This window comes from Phocoena sinus, chromosome 2, assembly GCF_008692025.1.
Source record: "Phocoena sinus isolate mPhoSin1 chromosome 2, mPhoSin1.pri, whole genome shotgun sequence".
In the NCBI taxonomy this organism is placed as follows: domain Eukaryota; kingdom Metazoa; phylum Chordata; class Mammalia; order Artiodactyla; family Phocoenidae; genus Phocoena; species Phocoena sinus.
The window spans coordinates 68,996,903-69,016,841 of NC_045764.1; the positions used below are offsets into that span (position 1 = coordinate 68,996,903).

The 19,939-nt window shown below is 43.2% G+C and overlaps 1 protein-coding gene and 1 long non-coding RNA gene across 2 annotated transcripts in view; one reads left to right on the plus strand and one right to left on the minus strand.

Moving 5' to 3' along the window:
• DIS3L (DIS3 like exosome 3'-5' exoribonuclease) overlaps positions 1-13,087 on the minus strand; it is a 34,318-nt gene extending 21,231 nt beyond the window's left edge. The window contains 4 exon segments of the mRNA XM_032621123.1: positions 436-571; positions 2,400-2,528; positions 11,094-11,247; positions 12,830-13,087. Of these exon segments, the coding sequence (XP_032477014.1) occupies positions 436-571; positions 2,400-2,528; positions 11,094-11,247; positions 12,830-12,968 (558 nt within the window). The 5' untranslated portion in view covers positions 12,969-13,087.
• A 465-nt stretch (positions 13,088-13,552) lies between these two features.
• Positions 13,553-19,939, plus strand: part of LOC116748362 — a 34,703-nt gene continuing 28,316 nt past the window's right edge. Inside the window, exons 1-2 of the long non-coding RNA XR_004348267.1 lie at positions 13,553-13,691; positions 17,419-17,559. This is a non-coding gene — a long non-coding RNA (uncharacterized LOC116748362). The remainder of the gene's footprint in view (positions 13,692-17,418; positions 17,560-19,939) is intronic.

The window sequence follows — 19,939 nt, forward strand, 5'->3', positions numbered from 1 at the left end:
TGTGTTAGTTTCTGCTCTATAACAAAGTGAATCAGTTATACATATACATATGTTCCTATATCTCTTCCCTCTCGCGTCTCCCTCCCTCCCACCCTCCCTATCCCATCCCTCTAGGTGGTCACAAAGCACGGAGCTGATCTCCCTGTGCTGTGCGGCTGCTTCCCACTAGCTATCTATTTCACGTGTTTGGTAGTGTATATATGTCCATGCCGCTCTCTCGCTTTGTCTCATCTTCCCCTTCCCCCTCCCCATATCATCAAGTCCATTCTCTAGTAGGTCTGTGTCTTTATTCCTTTCCTTCATTCTTTATTTTCCCTTTTCTGTACTGCCAAAGCCATCTAGAGCCTCACGGGCACTACTATGGAAATGAACACACACAGACACACACACTCACGCACACACACATACTTATATAGACACACCAGCTGGAAATACCTTGAAGGAAATCACAAACACTCCTTCCGTTTCACTTCCATACTGCTGAATTGCCTCTTCATCTTCTGTCACCATAACGATTGGCATCCTGTCTTGGCAGTGGTGATAGTACCAAGTGGCTGCATTGTAGATGCTCCTAGAAAGCAAGAGGCACGTGAGCCCTCCCCGGGCAGACAAACCCAAGCTCTTGTTCAGAACTTCACACCTGGCTTTTAATCTTTTACCCTTTGGTTTATATAGACAGTCATTCGTTCATTCGTTCAACAAATACTTCCCGAGCATCCATTATAAACATGCCCTGGGTTGGGTATGCTGGGGGATACAAAGATGAATCACAAAGTGCTTGACATCTCTTCTTCTCTAAGACAGCCAACCACCACAGAAACCGCTTTCATTTCTTGATATGGCCTAGCAACCGTGAGGCTCTGCCACCTTTTCACACATTTTACTTGGTGGGACGAGCCACACAGCACCACGGGGATGATAAGCTAAATTGTGAGAGGCTTAAAAGATGAAGAAACAAGTCTTTGGCTAAGAGAAAAACTAGGCTGCAAGTAGCTGAAGATCATAATCCAATAAAGACAAAATCCAATATGGCATCACCAATATGAAATGTCTGAAAATCTTCCTGAAAAGAATCTGAATTGGAAAATGGAGTCTAGGTCAGGGGACATGTATTCAAAAAAGGATCATGTGTCCAATGAAGTGGATCAACTCAGAGAGTCAATTTCTGTAGGCATCTGTTTCCCTTTCTGCAAATTAAGATGTTATGTAAGGTTCCTTTAGTCCTAGAATTTAAAAAAAGATTCACTGAGTACTGACTGTGTGCAACGCTGTGTAGTTAGTAAGTGTGAGTACTCACATATGACCCAATCTAGGGAAAGATTTGCTTTCCCTTGCTGGTGGGAACTTGGGTTCTATTAAGGACTCAATATATATCGGTGCTTATTTTGCTTTAGAGAATTTAAATATTTAATGGCTATACAGATAAAGAATTATAAGGAAGAAGATGATGTAAATGTTTTGTATGGATAAGCTATTCTAAAGCTTAAGGTCTCTTCTGCCTTCTACAGAAGACTGAAGCAGAGGCTATGGGTGCCTCGCACCTGTACCCTAAGCCCACCTCTGACTTTAGCTGCAGCTGGGTGGCAGTTCCATCCCTCATCAATGGCCCACTGACTGGAGTTAACACCCCTGGGGAATGGCCCTCAGCTAAAGGGGTAACTAACTAAATGCCCTCGCCTCCACCCTTGGAGGTGACTTCTGAGGCACACTCTACATGGCTTCTTAGAGGTTCCCAGAGGACTGAGCCTCAGTTTCCCTCAGCAGTAATACATCCTTTACTGCTTTCCCTCCTTCTCTGGGTCACTCTCCCCACTCCTGCTTCTGGGAATTGCTTCTCACATAAACAACTCACCTCCAAAATCCTTGCTTCAGGTTCTGCTTTTAGGTGGATCTCAATTAGGACACCACACTTCCTAAAATAGCTTTACTAGAATTAACCTACCCGTTTCAGTTTAATAAGACTGGTTGGGATATTAAAGCAACCTATACCAGAAAAAGTGAGATGACTTTAGCTTAAAAGTAGGACGTGTCCCTGCCGCTCTCTCTTTCTCTCTCGCTCTCTCTCTCACACACGCACGCACGCACGCACGCGCGCACTCACACAGCATTAAAGCTATGTATGACTTTTGGGTCACTGGAATGAATGATCCTACTAGCCTTTAGAGGTCTGGGGCAAACTTACTCTGGGCACCTATAGCTCCTTAATTACAATTTCTAAAATATATGTATTCAAATGACATATCTAGAATATTGACACATTAAGCATTTCAGTATTAATCACGGTTCCAGAAAAATTGTTGGTTTGTTCTGCCATGCTATTTAGATCAACTCCCAAATAACCAATGATAAAGAAATTAAAGAAGATGATCGTGTGAAAACCCAGCTATTCAGGGCCATACCTGCTCTGCCACTTCTCCATGGACTCCCCTCTTTCCCGAAGGAGATAGCAGGACTGCTGGAATTCATTAGCGAAGAGAACACAATCATGACGCGCATCCTTCAGGAGATTTCGCAATTTGTTATACTGTCTGTGACACAGAGGAGAAAAGTAAATCTAATCTAGCAGGTACTCATCTCCTGCCACCTCTTGCTAAGGTTCAGAAAAGATGAGGTATTTTAGAGTGAAAGATTGATTGTTTAAAACCTGAGAAACACTTATTTACATTGGCCTTAATGTGTGCTGCGCTCTTGGGCTGCTGTTTCTCCATTTTGCCTGCTAGAATGTGCTGGAGCAGGGCCTCATTAATTAGTTTGTGGATCGGTTAAACTCCTCTACTCCCCTCTCCCTTTCTGGCTATTTATTATGTCATTATACAACCCTGCCCCACACAGCCCCTTCATCAAAGGCTCACAAAGGACAATGAGGCAAGCAGAGTTTAGTGCTCTATTTTTTTTTTTAATTTTTTTGCTGTACGTGGGCCTCTCACTGTTGTGGCCTCTCCCGTTGCGGAGCACAGGCTCCGGACGCGCAGGCTCAGCGGCCATGGCTCACGGGCCCAGCCACTCCGCGGCATGTGGGACCTTCCCGGACCGGGGCACGAACCTGTGTCCCCTGCACCGGCAGGCGGACTCTCAACCACTGTGCCACCAGAAAAGCCCTAGTGCTTTATTTTTGTAACTCACTTTGTTCTGTAAATGGTATTAGACATTAATGTTTTACTTTTTGCTGGCAGCCCTAGAAAAGAACATGTAAGGTAAGTTTGGGAATTTATCTGTGAACTTTATTGATGCAGCCACATCGTTTACACGAATGAAGGCTAGCTTCATCTATCAGACAACTAACAGAAAGTTTTAAGGTTTTTCCCCATCAGGAGACTTTTTTTTTTTTTTATGTTTTAAAATAATTATATTTAACACACAGTGTGAACAGGTAGCTCTATCAAACTAGGACATACAATTTTTCTAATCCCTTGTACAATGGAAGAAAGATGTTCAATTTTTTTTTAACATCTTTAATGGAGTATAATTGCTTTTCAATGGTGTGTTAGTTTCTGCTTTATAACAAAGTGAATCAGCTATACATAATACATATATCCCCATATCTCCTCCCTCTTGGGTCTCCCTCCCACCCTCCCTATCCCACCCCTCTAGATGGTCACAAAGCACCGAGCTGATCTCCCTGTGCTATGCGGCTGCTTCCCACTAGCTATCTATTTTACATTTAGTAGTGTATATATGTCCATGCCACTCTCTCACTTCGTCCCAGCTTACCCTTACCCGTCCCTGTGTCCTCAAGTCCATTCTCTATGTCTGCATCTTTATTCCTGTCCTGCCCCTAGGTTTTTCAGAACCCATCAGGAGATCTTTCCAATAATCTTAGCCAAAGAAAATAAAATATGAAGTCTCATATGGGTCAGTTTCTAAGAAGGTGCTTTTCAATTGTCTAGATAATGTGAAATACATAATATTCACAATTATCTTAAAGGAAGTCAATTGTTTATTTTAAAATGGATTGATATTAAACCAGATGTTAAATTAACATATAAATTATCCAAGGTAGATAACTGGCATTTAACATAATAACATTTGTGCCCTTCCATTCCCACCTCCAGCCTGCCGCCACGGATTTTTAAAAATGAGTCTTTTCATTAAAGCAAACGCAGAACTCTCTAACCTATCCCCTCTAAATAAATGCCAACTACCAGTATCTGCGTCGTCTCAACACTTCATCAGAAAACAAGGAACACTGATTTTACTTTCTTAGTAATTCTAATTTTGAGCCACCTTAAAAAGAATCATCAAGTAACTACAATTTACAAAATGTCCTAATAAACAAAGGGATTCAGTTTCATTTCTGTGAATGGCAGCTTTCCTTAACAGAATTCCACTTGTGTAAACAAAAGCTGCCTCCCCACCCGCAGAAGTGCCTAAAACACATTAAGTTTGTAATTTTCCCACTTTCACAAAGATACACTTAAAATCATTTTTCAAAACCTCTTAGAATATGCATACAAGAGCCTCCATCACCGTGCTAACAGGGTCGTCCCTGCAGGAGGGAAAGGCAAGGACTTTCACTTTCTGCTTTACGCGTTTCTGTCATGCATGAATTTTTTTAAATGAGCACTTTTTTGGTTAAGCAATAAAAGATTCTAGAAGAAGCTTTATAAACATCTGAAATTTATTATTTCAGAGAAAACACTGAAAAAATATTGACTATTTTTCCTGATCTTTTCCACTTTTTGCTCCCTTTATCCACACCCCTAATAAAGCACCTGAACCCAGGGCAGGTATTTGTTTACAAACTTCCTCCTCAGTGCTCCACTGAGTGCCCTCAGGGGACACACCTAGACATTCCCGATGCTGCCCTTCGTCTGCGTGATCCTGCTCATGGTGAATGCAACTCAACCATCCATCCCTCAAAAAAGGTCAAAAGTAGAACTACCATATGATCCAGCAATCCACTTCTGGGTATAGACCCCGAAGAACTGAAAGGAGGGTTTCAAAGAGATATTTGTACACCCATGTTCAGAGCAACATTATTCCTATTAGCTAAAAGGTGGAAGCAGTCCAAGTGTCTGTCGGGCGATGGATGGATAAACAAAATGTGGTATATACATACCGTGGAATATTATTCAGCCTTAAAAGGGAGGTTCTGACATATCCTCAACACGGATGAACATTGAAGACATTATGCTGAGTGAAATAAGCTAGTGAGTCTCAGAAGAACAAGTATTGTATGAGTCCACTCATAGGAGTTTCTTTGAGCAGCTAAATACCTGGAGATAGAAAGTAGGACAGTGGTTGCCAGGGGTCTGGGGGAGGGGGAAATGGGGAATGAGTGTTTAATGGGTGTAGAGTTTCAGTTTGGGAAGATGAAAAAAGTTCCGGAGATGGGTTGCACAACAGTGTCAATGTACTCAATGCCATCAAATTGTACACTTAGATATGGTTAACATGGTACATTTTATGTTATATATATTTTACCACAATTAAAAAAAATAGCTATAAAACAAACAAAAAAATAGAACCACCCATTTCAGCGGGATGAGTGCCATGAAAGGAAAAGTGCAAGGTGTGACAGGAACATGGGAGGGATGAGGGAGGCACCCAGGAGGAGGCAACAGACCTGAAGGATGGGTAAGAGTTAGGTAGACAAAGGGCCCAAAGGAGGAGAGAGAGGGGACAGAAAGCTCAAGAAAGCAGACAGTAGGCTTCCTCCTTGTATCTCTAGTACTTAACCCACGGCAGTCGCTCAATAACTATTTTCCAAATGAATCCATGAACTCACAACCCTTTGTGACAACAGTGATCCAAATACAAGATAAAAATGTCCTGGGACAAACTGATATTTTCAGAGCCCGGTTACTCTTTTGCTAGGCTTCATATACATCACTGCCTTGGTCGGCACACCCGTACTTTAAACCTGGGGCTTCTCGAATCCTGTCCTCTCTGAATACTGATGCTCCACAAGCCAGACCCAGGGGCTTTACCACCACATGAAAGTAATGACAATCCTTGCCAATGTTTAGAAAAATATATCACTTAACAAAAAGAATTTTCTCAGTTTTAAGTTTCACTCCCATGTGTTTTCCTTAGACTTTTAGTGTGTGCTTCCATTTGTCGGCTACCTATCAGCCAGATAAAACGAATGAACAAACGGCACAAGAATATTAATGGGGAAAGCAGGAAACAAACAGTGAATCACTCTGAGTGTGACAGTCGGGTTGTCTTGTAGGCATGTGGGCTTACGGCTATAATTTAATAGTGCATCCATACAACACAGTCGTAGTTTTTGCTAGTTAGGGTTGGTGGTGCATATGATGGAATTAGATATATGAGTATTCTGCATGGAGCCAGCAAAGAACATCGTGGTGCCTTGAACAAGTCTGGCCTGAATGATAGGACAACAGTTCCAGATAGTCAAGTACAATAAAATTATCTGAAGTTTAAAAAATTCCAGGCTTACAGAAAAACCCTAGTTTCCCTGGTCTGGCTGAAGTGTTTTCGAAATCTCCATTATCTAAACATTTCAGACAATTTCTTAGGGAGACAGCAAAACTTACCTTCTCTAGATTGATTTTTTTTTTTTTTTTTTTTACTATTTTTATCCAATGGTGATCTTACCTTCAGATGCAACATCCCTTCCCCCTGCTGACTACAGTCTCTGGGGATTAGAAGTGGGTGTCCCACAACCAGTGGTGAGAGGTACAAGGAAGTCAGTCCTGTACTCAATGTTGCATTCCTTCAGTTTCTGCAGAACCCAGATAGGGTCTCCTAGACTTAAATTCAGCGGTCCTTGAGTTTTCTCCAAGAATTTCAGAAGTTTCTATTTCCATTTATATTAGGTGATATTCTTAAAACATTTTTAATGGAGTATATTTTGGACCAGGCTTCAGGATGCAATGCCATTTGGTGTCAATGTCTGCCCTCTTGGAAGCCTCCAGACACCTCAAACTCATGACCTCCCACCCCCCACCTTCTCCAGTGTTCCCCCTCTTTATCCAGTTTCATAAGCCAGAAACCTTAGTGTCATCCTTGACACCACCTTCTCCTTTATCTCACTTACCTAAATCCATTACTAAGTCCTATAGATTAAAAAACAAAGAACAAAAAAAACAGTGGGGATTCCCTGGTGGTCCAGTGGGTAAGACTGCACTCCCAATGCAGGGGGCCTGGGTTCGATCCCTGGTCAGGGAACTAGATCCCACATGCATGTCCCAACTAAGAGTCCGCAGCCACAACTAAGACCCCAAGCAGCCGATATAAATAAATAAATAAAAATTTAAAAAAAAACAGCTTTATTGAGATATGATTCGTACCAAAAAATTCACCCTTTTAAGATGCAGAATTCAATGGTTTTTAGTGTAGTCACAGCATTATGCAACCATCACTACTATCTAACTCCTCTTTTGTCAGCCCCCAAAAGAAACTTATACCCATTAAGCAGTCACTCCCCATTCCCTCTGACCCTTAGCCCCTGGCAACCACTAACCTACTTTCTGTCTCTTGGATTTACCTATTCTGGGCATTTCATATACACAGAATCATACAATATATGATTTTTGTGTGTGTGTGTGTGGGGGGGCTGGATTCTTTCACTTAGCATAATAATTTCAAGGTTCATCCATGTTGTAGCATGTATCAGTACTTCATTCCTTGTTATGGCTGAATAATATTTCATTGTATGGTTAAACCACATTTTGTGTAACCATTATCAGTTGATGGACATTTGGGTTGTTTCCATTTTTGGCTATTATGAATAGAGCTGTTATGAACAAACATTCACACACAACTTTTTGTGTGGACATATTTTCAACTCGCTTTGTTATATACTTAGGAAGTTCTATGGATCTTACCTACTAAACAGCTTTTAGAAATGTCTATTTCTCTCTCCATCTCTAAGCTACCAACATCTCTCATGTGAACTAAAGCAAGTGCCTCCTCTTCTTTTCTCCAAGCCTCTTCTCCACTAGCCTAGTAATCCTTTAAAAACAGGAATCTGATCATGTTATCCCCCCTACTTAAAATGCTTAGGAAATGCATTTTAAGTAAAATGCTTCACCACATCCCTGAGGCCCATGGGGGCCTACCTTAGTCCAATCCAGGGCTCTCTCCTCCCTCATTCTCCATGTTCTCTCTCCCCATGGCCTTGCATAGCAGTTTCCTCGCCTGGAAAGCTTTTCTCCTTTCTTTGCCTGGTTTCCTCGCACTCATCCCTTAGAGCTCAGCACATGCACCTCACTCAGGAAAGCCTTTCCTCCCTGCCTAGTCTGGGCTCTCCTGAGCCCAGCACCCCTCCCTCAGCGTGCCTGTCACAGCTCACTTCTCCATCTGTTTCTCTGGTTATCGATTACTGCCGGTCTCCCCCTCAAGAGCATGTCTGCCTTTGCTCACCACTGTATGCTCAGTGCTAGCACAGTTTCTGGCACATAGAGCCTCTCAATAAATATTTGTAGATACACAGATGAACACCTGAACACATGATTGAAGGCAGTGGACAGGTCACCCTTACAGGGATATCACACGAGCCCTCAGTAAATAAGCACTTGAGGATTGTTAGATAGCAGAATGTGTGATTATCCTGATCAAAAACTTGACATTTTTCATACTGTTTTGTATAATATACTTATGAGGACATTTTTCTGCATTGATATTATTGAAATCAAACTACAAAATCATATTAAATATAGAGCTTATGCCTGTAGCCATAGAGGCTGTGTCTTTCTAGTATTAAACCCAACTCTGGTGATTTCATGTCAGTAAAATAATGTCACTGGTCACATTAAATTAATATTCATTTGTAGCCTTGTTTAGTTTGAAGGTCTGATTTGGGTTTAGGGTTGCATTAAGTACTTAGGTATGAGGATCTATGCCTAGATTGATGTTGAAACATATTTAAGTAACAATACAATAAATTAATTTAAATTAACACTGGGTATCCATGAGAATTTTTTTCTTTTAGAAACAGAGTCGACTACATTACTCATGTTGAGTAACACTGATGTAGGATGGGGATCACGTTGACCTCTTAGGTCCTCTCCAACTATAATATTTTGATTCCAGTCTTATGTTATGTACTAAGAAACTGAGATTCAAGCTATACAGAAGGCATTCAGGAGGGGGTCAAAAGGAGAAAGCAAGGCATCCTTCTACCAGACACTAGACCAGACTAGGTATTTTCACCTGACAAACCTTTCCTAAGCAATAATATTCCTAAAAGCATATAAAATAGAATGAATTATTTACCAGCATCTCAAAAATCGCAGAGTAAGAACTGAAAAACAAAATGTTTTCCAACATTAAATGAAGCAAAGCACCAGAGAGCCTCTGCTAGGCCACCTTTGGTTAAATACAAAAACTCAAATGACTTATGCTTAACGCTTATGAAGGCCAAATTAATCAAGCAAATCTCCTGGATCTTACATATTGAAAGGCTCTCATCAACTTTAAAGTTAGCTTTTAATATATGACACTTTCCAGGGCTTAGGTAATTGTGGCCGTTTAGCTGTTTCAACCTGAATACACCTGCTGGTCGCTTAACAGGTAAAGAAAGCACAAAGTCCCCAACTTGCTGATTCCTTTTCCTGCCTCTTGTTCCTCTTCATCAATCATGTTCATTTCCCTGCATTAAGACCAGTCTCAAACCTATTTCCTTCAGAGGGCTTTTTAAATCCCCACACCCCATGTTTACTTCTGCACTTTACATAGTCCACATTAAATTATCTTACATGCGTCCAAGGTATGTCATAATTACCTTCTTGCTTCTTGCATTTAATCCCAACAAGACAACAAGTTTGTTGAGAGAGGGAACAAGACTTCTTTTTGTACTCCAGAAGGCCTGGAACTAGGAACTCGAAAAGTGCTCACCAATGGCAAAACCAGAGTATTATCCTGTGGGCCTGTTCCATAACTCCTCAGCTTTTGTTTTCACGTTTAGTGCATTCAGAGACACGGTAAAGCAATGGAAAACCAATCGTTTTTCATCAAGTTAACTACTTTTGAAATGTTCAGGAAAAAAGACATTTAAATTCCAATTCTTTGCTTTTGAATGTCCCCAGGAATTGATTTTTAAAACAATCCTTAATATTAAAAATATTTTAGAAAACAGAAGTTGAAGAGGCTCGGCAGTGTGTTAGCAACCCACATGATAACAACAAATTGATTTTAGTAGCAGAAATTGAAATACGACACCTGGAACAGCATTTAAACCTGGATGTGTATAACATCTGTATCTTTGTGTCTGAACAAAATCAACTTCAAGCTCATATAAAAATATTCTATCTAAAAAACCTGCACACAACCTAGTTAATGCATATTTTTTTGAACTGAGCATATAATAAGAACAACTTATCATTTTCATATACAAATAAACACACTTCATCTTTTACTACCAAGGTCTGAAGAAACCACAACATTTGAAAAAGAATAAACACACAATTTCTGCTTAACTTGTGGTGTTAAGAGGTTGGGTATATAATTCTAATATGCTGTTTCCATACAGTCTTCAAGTTCAAATCACAGATCTTTTCCCAATGTAAAGGAAGCAAAACCATTTATAGAGTATTTGTTTAAAAGGTGAAGAACTGTTCTTCATTTAGGTACAAGGCAAGCATTTTAGACTGATTTCAATCAGAAATTCTTTGTTTAGCAAATACAGTTCCTATGGTTGATGGTTATACTAGTAATCTAAAAATAAAACAAGTTAGTTCTGGTTTCATTGAATAAATCACAAGTACAACTTGCCTCCACAATAAAGGAGCCTCAAATTTTAAAATACTTTCTTTTTCCCAAGGGGAAAAAAATGTAAGTTTCTGAAACAATATATCCATAAATAAGAAGATTAAATAACATGCAGTCTTCAACATGATATAGGCAATAGCTCTGCTAGTATAAAAATGCAAACCAAAAGCCAAGAATCTTAAATACCCACATCGTGGGGACACTGCAGTTAGACCTTTTGGCCAGGTGTTGAAGCAGAAATATAAAATAATGTTACTGCATTCCTCACTGGCAAAAAGAATGCCAAATTAGTTCAAAAAGTCTTTTCCGACGAAAATAATGAATTCCTCCCCTTTCTCTCCAACAAGGAACCTCTTCTAAAGGGGGAAAAAAAAATCCGCACCATAAAAAAATAAATAATGCAAAACAGATACCTCCGGCCTCTTTGATGCTGCACAGCTTGACAAGCCGTTTGCATGAAAATAATTCCCTTCAATTCAGGAAACTCAAGGATCTCGAGGTAATCTTGAACGACTTTCCAATCTGGGATCATGTAATGAGTCACGTCACTAGACAAGAGTTTCCCATCTGAAGCATAATTCAAAACAGAAAAGATTAGACAACGTTTTCAAACTTAGTTTAATATGATTTCAATGTCACGGTGCCCCAGTGTGCAGAACAACTTCCAATCTTAACTACATTGTGTAGTTTTTGTTTTGTTTTGTTTTGTTTTGCGGTACGCGGGCCTCTCACTGTTGTGGCCTCTCCCGTTGCGGAGCACAGGCTCCGGACGCGCAGGCTCAGCGGCCATGGCTCACGGGCCATGGCTTCGTGGCATTTGGGATCTTCCCGGACCGGGGCACGAGCCCATGTCCTCTGCATCGGCAGGCGGACTCTCAACCACTGCGCCACCAGGGAAGCCCCACTGTGTAGTTTTTAAAAGACAAATCTACTTTGGTAGAGGCCCAACGTTCAGGTAAATTCAGCACCTTCATTTTTCTGAAGCTGTGATAATAAAAGCTCAACGTGGTTCATGGTGTTGCCAGAAATGTAAAAGATGACGGATTAAAAAAAAACACACAAAAACAACCAAATCTTCAGCACAACTTAACTATATATTGTTAACCCACTGACCTACACTCACATTCCAATGGGGCTCCCCAAATACACGTTAACCACTTGTTTATGCCCAGCCATTTCAAGTCTGTTGTGTCTCAAGCTTGTGAACGTGTTCAAAAGTCTCCAAGGGCCAAAAAGACTGAATTGACTAGAAAAGATGCTCAGTGCAAGCAGGGGCGGTGGTGGCATTTCCACCTAGCCCGCGTCTCGGAGCTGGTTAGTCAAGCTGTAATTGAAATGTTCACCTTAACCGTAAGCTGAGGATCCCAAATATTCGCTGAAAAGGTCCACCACGCTCCTCTCCCACCATAGGGAAGAGAACCAGTAACCATCGTTAATTCGGCCACCCCAGCAGCCCAGAAATCAAGTGGAGGAAGGTGTAGTGGGCAGCCGACCCAAATCCAATTTCCCCATGACCTTCCTGTACAATGAGGGCCCAGATGATCCACAAATCCTACAGTCAAGAGGGTTCTCCACTGGATGTCTGAGGCCTAGGTGCTGGCAGGGAGCAAAGCAAAGAAATGTACAACGAGGAGCTGCAGAGCGTCAGCTCCGCGTTCCCGGCTCGCACTGCAGGGCCCACAGCTCGGGTCCACCGGATTTCACTGCGGCGAGCCTGGGGGCAGGACGCTCCAGCGCCCACAGGCTCCTCGGAAAGCCCCAAACCGCGGCCTCTGCCCTGCGGGGGCGCCCGCCTCTCGGCCCTTCCGTTTTCCCGGGCAGAGCAGTCGGGAGTCGCTGTGGAGCGACAGCGGAGCCGTGGCCCAGCTCTCTGCGGCTCGGAAGCCGCCGGCCCCTCACGCCCGACCTGCAGCCGGGCCGGAGGTGATGCCTGGAGGCCGGCGGAGGCCCGGGGGCCTCGGACTCGTCGCCACCACGGCCTCGCGCTCCGCCTCTGGGACGCGCCCTTCCGCCTCACGGCCGACGCTCTACCCCGGCGCCGCCGCCCTGACGCCCGCCCGGTACGGCGCCCGGCGATCCCGCCCGGGCCGCCCCGCTCCCGCCGGTCCTCGTCTGCCCACCCTCCCCAGCCTCCACCCCCTGCCCTGACCGTTGCGGCAGACGGCGGGCTGCGGGCAGAGCGGGCTGTTGCAGGGCACGCTGGGCCGCAGGTAGTGCTCCCGCACGATCCGCAGCGTCCGGCCCTGGAAGGTCCTCAGGAGCAGCACCTTCTCCCGCTTCTGCAGCATGCTGGCGGCGCTCCCCGGGCAGAGCTCCGGGCCCCGCGAGGCCGCCCGGAGCAAGCGGCGGGCGCAGCGCGGCGCGGGCGGAGGCGAGGCCGAGGCTTCGGGCCCGCCCCCTCGGCCTGGTTTCCGCGGAGCTCCCGGCCGGTGGGACCTCCTGGCGGCGGCCTAAGCGTTCCGGGCTCCGCACCGAAACCGCCGTAACGGCCCGCGTCCTGGGGTTGCGAGCAGCAGGAGGCCGGCGGTGTGGGCGCTGCAGCTGGGCCCACAGTCTCCCCCCAACCCCGCCTTAGTTTCTCCCCTCCCTACAATTGCCTGGGGGTGGAATTGCCTGGGAGGGGTGGAAACCACGCAAAAGACTTAAGGGAGACAACCATAATACAGGTCTTCCTCCGCTTAACGATGGGGTTACGTCCTGATAAGCCCATCTAATTTGAAAATTTATTTAACACAGCTAACCGACCCAACATCACAGCTTAACCCAGCCTACCTTAAACCTGCTCAGAACACTTACATTGGTCTACAGTTGGGCAGAATCATCTAACACAAAGCCTATTTTATGACAGTGTTGAGTATCTCAAGTAATTTATTGAACACTGCTGAAAGTGAAAAACAGAATGGTTGCAAGCGTATCGGTTGTTTACCCTGTGCTGTCTGGGAGCTGGGACTTGCCCGCCTGCTCAGCATCACGCAAGAGTAACGCTAGACCGGAAAAGATAAAAATTCCAGGTGGGTATCACTTTCACACCGTGGCAAAGTCCAAAAATTGTAAGTGGAACCATGGGAAGTCGGAACCGTCTGTACATGGAAGCTAGTTTAAAGTCTTGCGAAGATTTGGTGCAACTCTGAAGGATTATTGTACTTTGTTTCTACCCTCAGGTTCATATGGGAATGGGGCTGCCTTATTAATATGGATAATTATTAGTTTTGTATTAATATAGACAATTATTAGTGTGTTCTGTTTGTTGCTCTTGCTATCACTGAAAGAGCTAAAAGAGCCAGCAAAGAAGCCAGCACCGCTGCCAGCCCAACATTTTTTCCCCTTTAAAAAGCTGTATTTATTTTTAATTTCTTGTATTTTTAATCCATATAAAAATTCAAACAGTGAAGATAAAATGGAAACTAATCTCTTCCTCTGAGGTAAACATTATCTATTCAACCTCAACATGATGGCGTTTGCAGCCTCTGGCAAAGGAATTTCCCTTTAAATTTGATAGAGACTAACACACGGTCTCTTCTGAGATCATACTCTTGGCTGGATGGAAGCCACTGTTCCGCCAAGCTCTCAACAAAGACTTTTGAGCTGCATCAGGAGCTTTACAAAGAAGTGTCACATTTAATTTCCACAACAAGTCAGTGGAGTCAGGCACTATTATCCCCATTTTACAGATGATGAAACAGGATTACAGAGGTTAAGTGTCTAACATGACACAGTTATTAAATGATGGAATCAATATTCAAGACAGAATCTGGCTGAATCCAAAACAGGCTCTTCACTAATTACCATGCTATTCACAGATGAATAAAATATAGCTCTTGTATCCAAGGAGTTTCTAGTCAACTTGTTGAGCAATAGTTAAGGAAGCTCAACCAGCTGGCTGGGAACATTGGCACTTCCTGTTATGCTAAAGTGAGCAGAACTAGAGTATCCTGTTTGATCACTTACCCTAGGGGAACATATTAAAAAGTCATGTTCCCTCACTCATTGCATTTTTTAAAATATTTATTTATTTTTGGCTGCGTTGGGTCTTCGTTGCTGCGTGTGGGCTTTCTCTGATTGCGGCGAGAGGGGGCTACTCTTTGTTGCAGTGCATGGGCTTCTCATTGGGTGGCTTCTCGTTGCGGAGCTTGGGCTCTAGGCGCGTGGGCTTCAGTAATTGCAGCACACGGGCTCAGTAGTTGTGGCTCTCAGGCTGTAGAGCGCAGGCTCAGAAGTTGTGGAGCACGGACTTAGTTGCTATGTGGCATGTGGGATCTTCCTGGTCCAGGGATCGAACCCGTGTCCCCTGCACTGGCAGGCAGATTCTTAACCACTGGGCCACCAGGGAACTCCCCTCACTGCATTTTAATGTCAAGTTATCTGCAGTGTGGGACGATATGAGTGAGATCTGAGACAGAATTTCACAAGTTAGGTGAACATTACAGCGCTGGTCCACAGACCAGAGCACTAGGAGGGCCCATGGGCAACCAACAGTGCAGGAGGTCAGTTCTAGAGACCCCAGAGGACAGACAAGCAAAAGGATTTGACCCCTACATAAAAATGCTTCTAACAGCTGCCCATGATTCCCTCCAAAGCTCTCCCATTTTCATTTTTCTTTTACTTCTGATTATATGTCCTTAACATCTCTCTTTAGCATTTCGTAACTTTAAACTTTCTCTAAATTGGGACTAATGATCTTTTAAGGTCGAGAGTATGTCTGGGGCCTGTTGAAAGTTGATGTTATCGGTATTTAAAATAATCCAAGGCCCATCAAGCACTTCTTCTGCTGGCATGGCAGCAATAATGTACAAAGTATGTTCTCGAAAGCATGCTCCCTTAGTTCTTCGAGCTGATGATCTAAAATGGACAAGAATGCCTTTTTGTTGATTCGTTTGTAGATACAAATATGTTTCTCTGTCAGTCAGAATAAACTAGGTTATACTGCAGTAATATACAACTTCAAAAGTACCAGTGACTTAAAACAAGATGTTGCGTGGGTACCTGTAGGATCCATTCTGTATCCTTTCTCCAGGGCCCAGGCTGATGGAGCCAGTCCTCACTGGAACACTGTTTGCTGTCCATTGGCAGAGGGAAGGGAGCCCTCGAGACAGCCCACAACGGCAATTAAAAGCTCAGTCCAGAAGTGATACATGTTGCTTCTGCCTATTGGCCAGAGCTAGTCACGTGAAAACACATCCAAGGTCGAAAAAGCGTGGGGTGGGGTGCTTGTGTTGCGTAGTGCGGATGCTCCCTCCTGGCTTGAAGGCAGTGCGCTGAGACCCTTCGGTGAGCGGCACTGGTGACTCCTTGTCTGTCCTTAACTCAGACCCCTTAGCCCTAAGTCAGTTGGCTCTACCATCACCTCAGCACGTGTACCTATGACGACTCCAGCTCGGCCCACTCTGGTCTCACCTCTTTTTACAGTGCTGGTCTACATGTGATTTCTTGTGGCAGAGACTGGCTCTCTGTTAACCAAATCCATGTCCTTTTTTCCTCTGGGCACAGGTGAAACACATTTCCCAGCCTCCCTTGCACGTAGATAGGTGTGGCCACAGAATGGAATGGCACCCTTTCCAGGCCTGACCCTTAAAAACCTCCCATGGATATTGCTCTTTCCTGTTCCTGAATGGATGCCAAAGCCCAGGGGATCTTGGAAGCCTGCATGTTAGACAGCACACACACCGACCCCTCGCACCAACTGTGCAGTTCTTCAGGGAACTGTTTATAGTTCCCTGAAGAACTGTGCAGAGCACAGCCCTGCCTTGCCTACCCAGGAGCATCCACAGGGGTCTCTTGCAGGGGAGAAATAAACTTTTCTTATAGCAGCTGTGTTACCCTAAGGAATACACACCCACTTTACAAAGGAGATTAAGGAACTTGCCGAAGACTTGCCTATTTGTTTAAAAACTCCTCACTGGATATTAAAAGTCCTGATGAAACTGCTTCAGGATCCTCCAGCAGTTCTAAATTTCAGTGCCACACTGGGAAGGATGCTTGGTGGCCTGCTTCCTTTGCAGTTTTCCCTTTCCTTGTCAATCCGAGCGCAGATGGACAACCTGGTGCCCAGATAGCATAATGCTGTGACAGCTTGTAGTGCTCTCTTGCTGATAGAAATCTCTGATTGTGGTCTGGTTTAGCTGGTGCCTGACTGCAGTCTCCTTCAGGCTGAACACGAGCGTGTTTATGCTGCAGGGTTTGTAGTGTTCGCCTGCCTTTTTTGCAGAGGCGCCCTGGGAGTGCAGACATCAGCAACCACTGGATTATTATCAAAAGGACTCATCCAAGGGTTAGCCCAGAGAGGGTGGGGCATCTTTACAAAGAGCTAAGAGGGCCGGGAGGTTAAGTATATAAAAGGAATTCTGGAGAGTGAGCTCCAAGGGCTAGAGGGGATTACTGAAGCAGGCTTTGAAATATTCTGTCTTTATTTATTAACCTGCTTGTTGCAACACATTCCAACAATTCTGAAGGATGCCAAGTAAAAACGGTGAAGTTCTGCTTGCATGCAAAGTCTACTTCTCCCAAGAAATTTACCACTGCTGATATCTGATATGCATCCTAGAAGTCTTTAAATATAAGGCAAAGTTGGCAACTTTTTGAAGAGCTTGTCAATCTATGCCGCATCAACTACTTACTGCTAATGTTTCTCAAGCTTTTACTAGGTGCCAGGCCCTGCTCTAAGCACTTTTCCTGTGTTTTCTCATTTACTCCTCAAAACAATGCCTGGACTGTAATACTGTTACCAATTTCATTTTGCAGGCAAGGAGACCAAAGTACAGGAGGACTGAATAATTGCCCCAGGCCACACACTCAAGCAAGACTTGGAACCCAAGCAGTTTGGTTACAGAGTCCAGGCAGTGATGACCCAGCCATGCCACCTTTCAGCTGGTAAACAGCCAGGTACAGAATGGGGTACCTTCTTCGTAGCGGACCATTGGATAAACTCAGTTATTTTAGTTTAGGGAATTGGAAACAATGGGTTTCAAATATTGACCCTACTACTTTCCTAACTTCCCTGGGCCTTAGTGATTTCAATGATAAAATACAGCTAGCAAAACAGATGTTGCTGAGTATTAGTATTAATGCGTCAATGACTCTAAAGGGTCATGCAAATGTGTAACATTATCCCATTTAGCTGAAGAATCAGCTTACTTTCATTTGTGCTCCATCTCAGTGGAAGAGTCACTGGAGGACAAACTGCTGTTGAGATTGCTCTGCTACTTGTGTTAGGGATAATTTAATTTCCTATCTGTTAAAGGCTGTTAATCCTTGATTTTCACTTTTCTCAGCAGATACAATGACTCCCTCTTGGCTCTCTAAACACCCTGTGAGTCCCCATAATCCACTTTGCAATGATTAGTCTAAAATGTTCTGCTTCACTCTTTCTGATTTTTTAAAAGAGAAAATTATTTTGTGCTTACCAGTTGTATCTCGCCAAGATTTTTACTGTACTGTTAATGTACCGATAGTTTTGCCCTTCTACCACAAAGGGGCGCTGTTTCACTGATTTTTGTTTGCGGGGAGGGTGCTTCAGCTAAAGTACCTTCTGCGCTGGTATCTGAGCTGTTGAAATTTGGCCTTTCACATGTTGCCATTAAAATGCAACCAATTATTTGAGACAAGAAACAAACCAGCAAATAACCTTAGCATTAAACAATACTTTCATCCAAGGAGCTCAAAGATCCAGATGCTCCAAAATTAATTAGAAACTAAGCTTCAATGATTAATACAGAAAAGAAAAAGAAAATCCTTTAAGTCTTGAAGCTGACTAAAAGAAAATTCAGTTATGTGGATAGCCATTTATAATTCAAATATAGGAACGTTACTATTTGTCATTTTAATTTTTTTGTATTGGTGTTATTTGATGAAATTGTTTTCATTCATCTTGTAGGATTATTATTACCAGTGAAATACCAGTCATGGTGAAGAGTTATTTCATTGGATGAATGTATTACAAGGAGTTTTCCTGTTTATTTTACTATTTTGTTACTGCATATGTTTGAATTTGGGAAAGTGAATTCCATTTTATATCTTACAATGATAAACTTCGAATTCTAAAACCTAATAATGACGGTAGAAATGTGAAAAAAAATGGAAAAGAGAATAAGGAGTACTTAGTAATAATCCTAACCTCTAGGAAATCCTCCAGGTTTTGGATAAATATAAACAAAGTATTACATTTTAAACCTTAAATTTAGTTACTTAATAATCAAAAGGCATGTTAAACTACACATTTGTTATCTTGTTCTAAAGGAAGAAGAATGAGGGCCGAAAGTTAAAATTACATTATACTTAACTTTCTTTACATTTTAGGCCAGAGCGAGGCCTATTGCTGTTCGTATTAGGTTTCTTTTGCTGCATAATGAATTACCATAAACTTAGCAGCTTCAAACACTCATTCATTACCTCAGTTTCTGGAGTCAGAAGCTGGGGCATGGCCGAATTAGGTTCTTGGCTCAGGGTCTCACAAGACTGAAATCAATGTGTCAGCTGGGCTGATTCCCTTCTAAAGCTTGGGGTCTTCTTTCAAGCTCACATAGTTGTTGGCAGAATCCAGTTCCTTGCAGCTGTAGGACCCTGGCCCCTCTTCTCTTGCTGGATATTAGGCAGGGCTCTAAAGATGGGCTGGATGTTAGGAGGCCACCCACAGTTCCTTGCCATGTGGCCCCTCCATAGGCCCTTTCACACTTCAAAATCTCTTTCACCTGGAGAACCCAGTTTCTTTAAGGGCCACTGAGGATAATCTTCTATTTTAAGGTCAACTGATTTGAGAATTTAATTGCATTTTCAGAATCCCTTCACAGCAGCACCTAGATCAGTGTTTAACTGAGTAACCTGGGGAAGGTGTGTGTACACTGGGGCACAGGAATCCTGAGACCATCTTAGAATACTGCCTACCTTTATTAGTCTGTTCAGGCTGCTATAACAAAATACTACAGACTGGGTAGTCTATAAAAAACAGAAATTTATTTCTCACAGTTCTGGAGTCTGGAAGTTGGAGATCACAGTGGCAACATAGTTGGGTGAGGGTCCTCTTCTGGGTTTCAGATTTCTTATTGAATCCTCATATGGCAGAAGGGGCTAGGGGTCTCTCTGGAGCCTCTTCTATAAGGCACTAATTCCATTCATGAGGGTTCCACCTCAAGCAACTCCCAAAGGCCCCACCTACTAATGCTATCACCTTTGGGGGTTAGGATTGCAACATATGAATTTTGGGGGGACACAAACATTCAGACCATAGCACTACCATAATAATGCTTTATAACAAACATTTGAACTC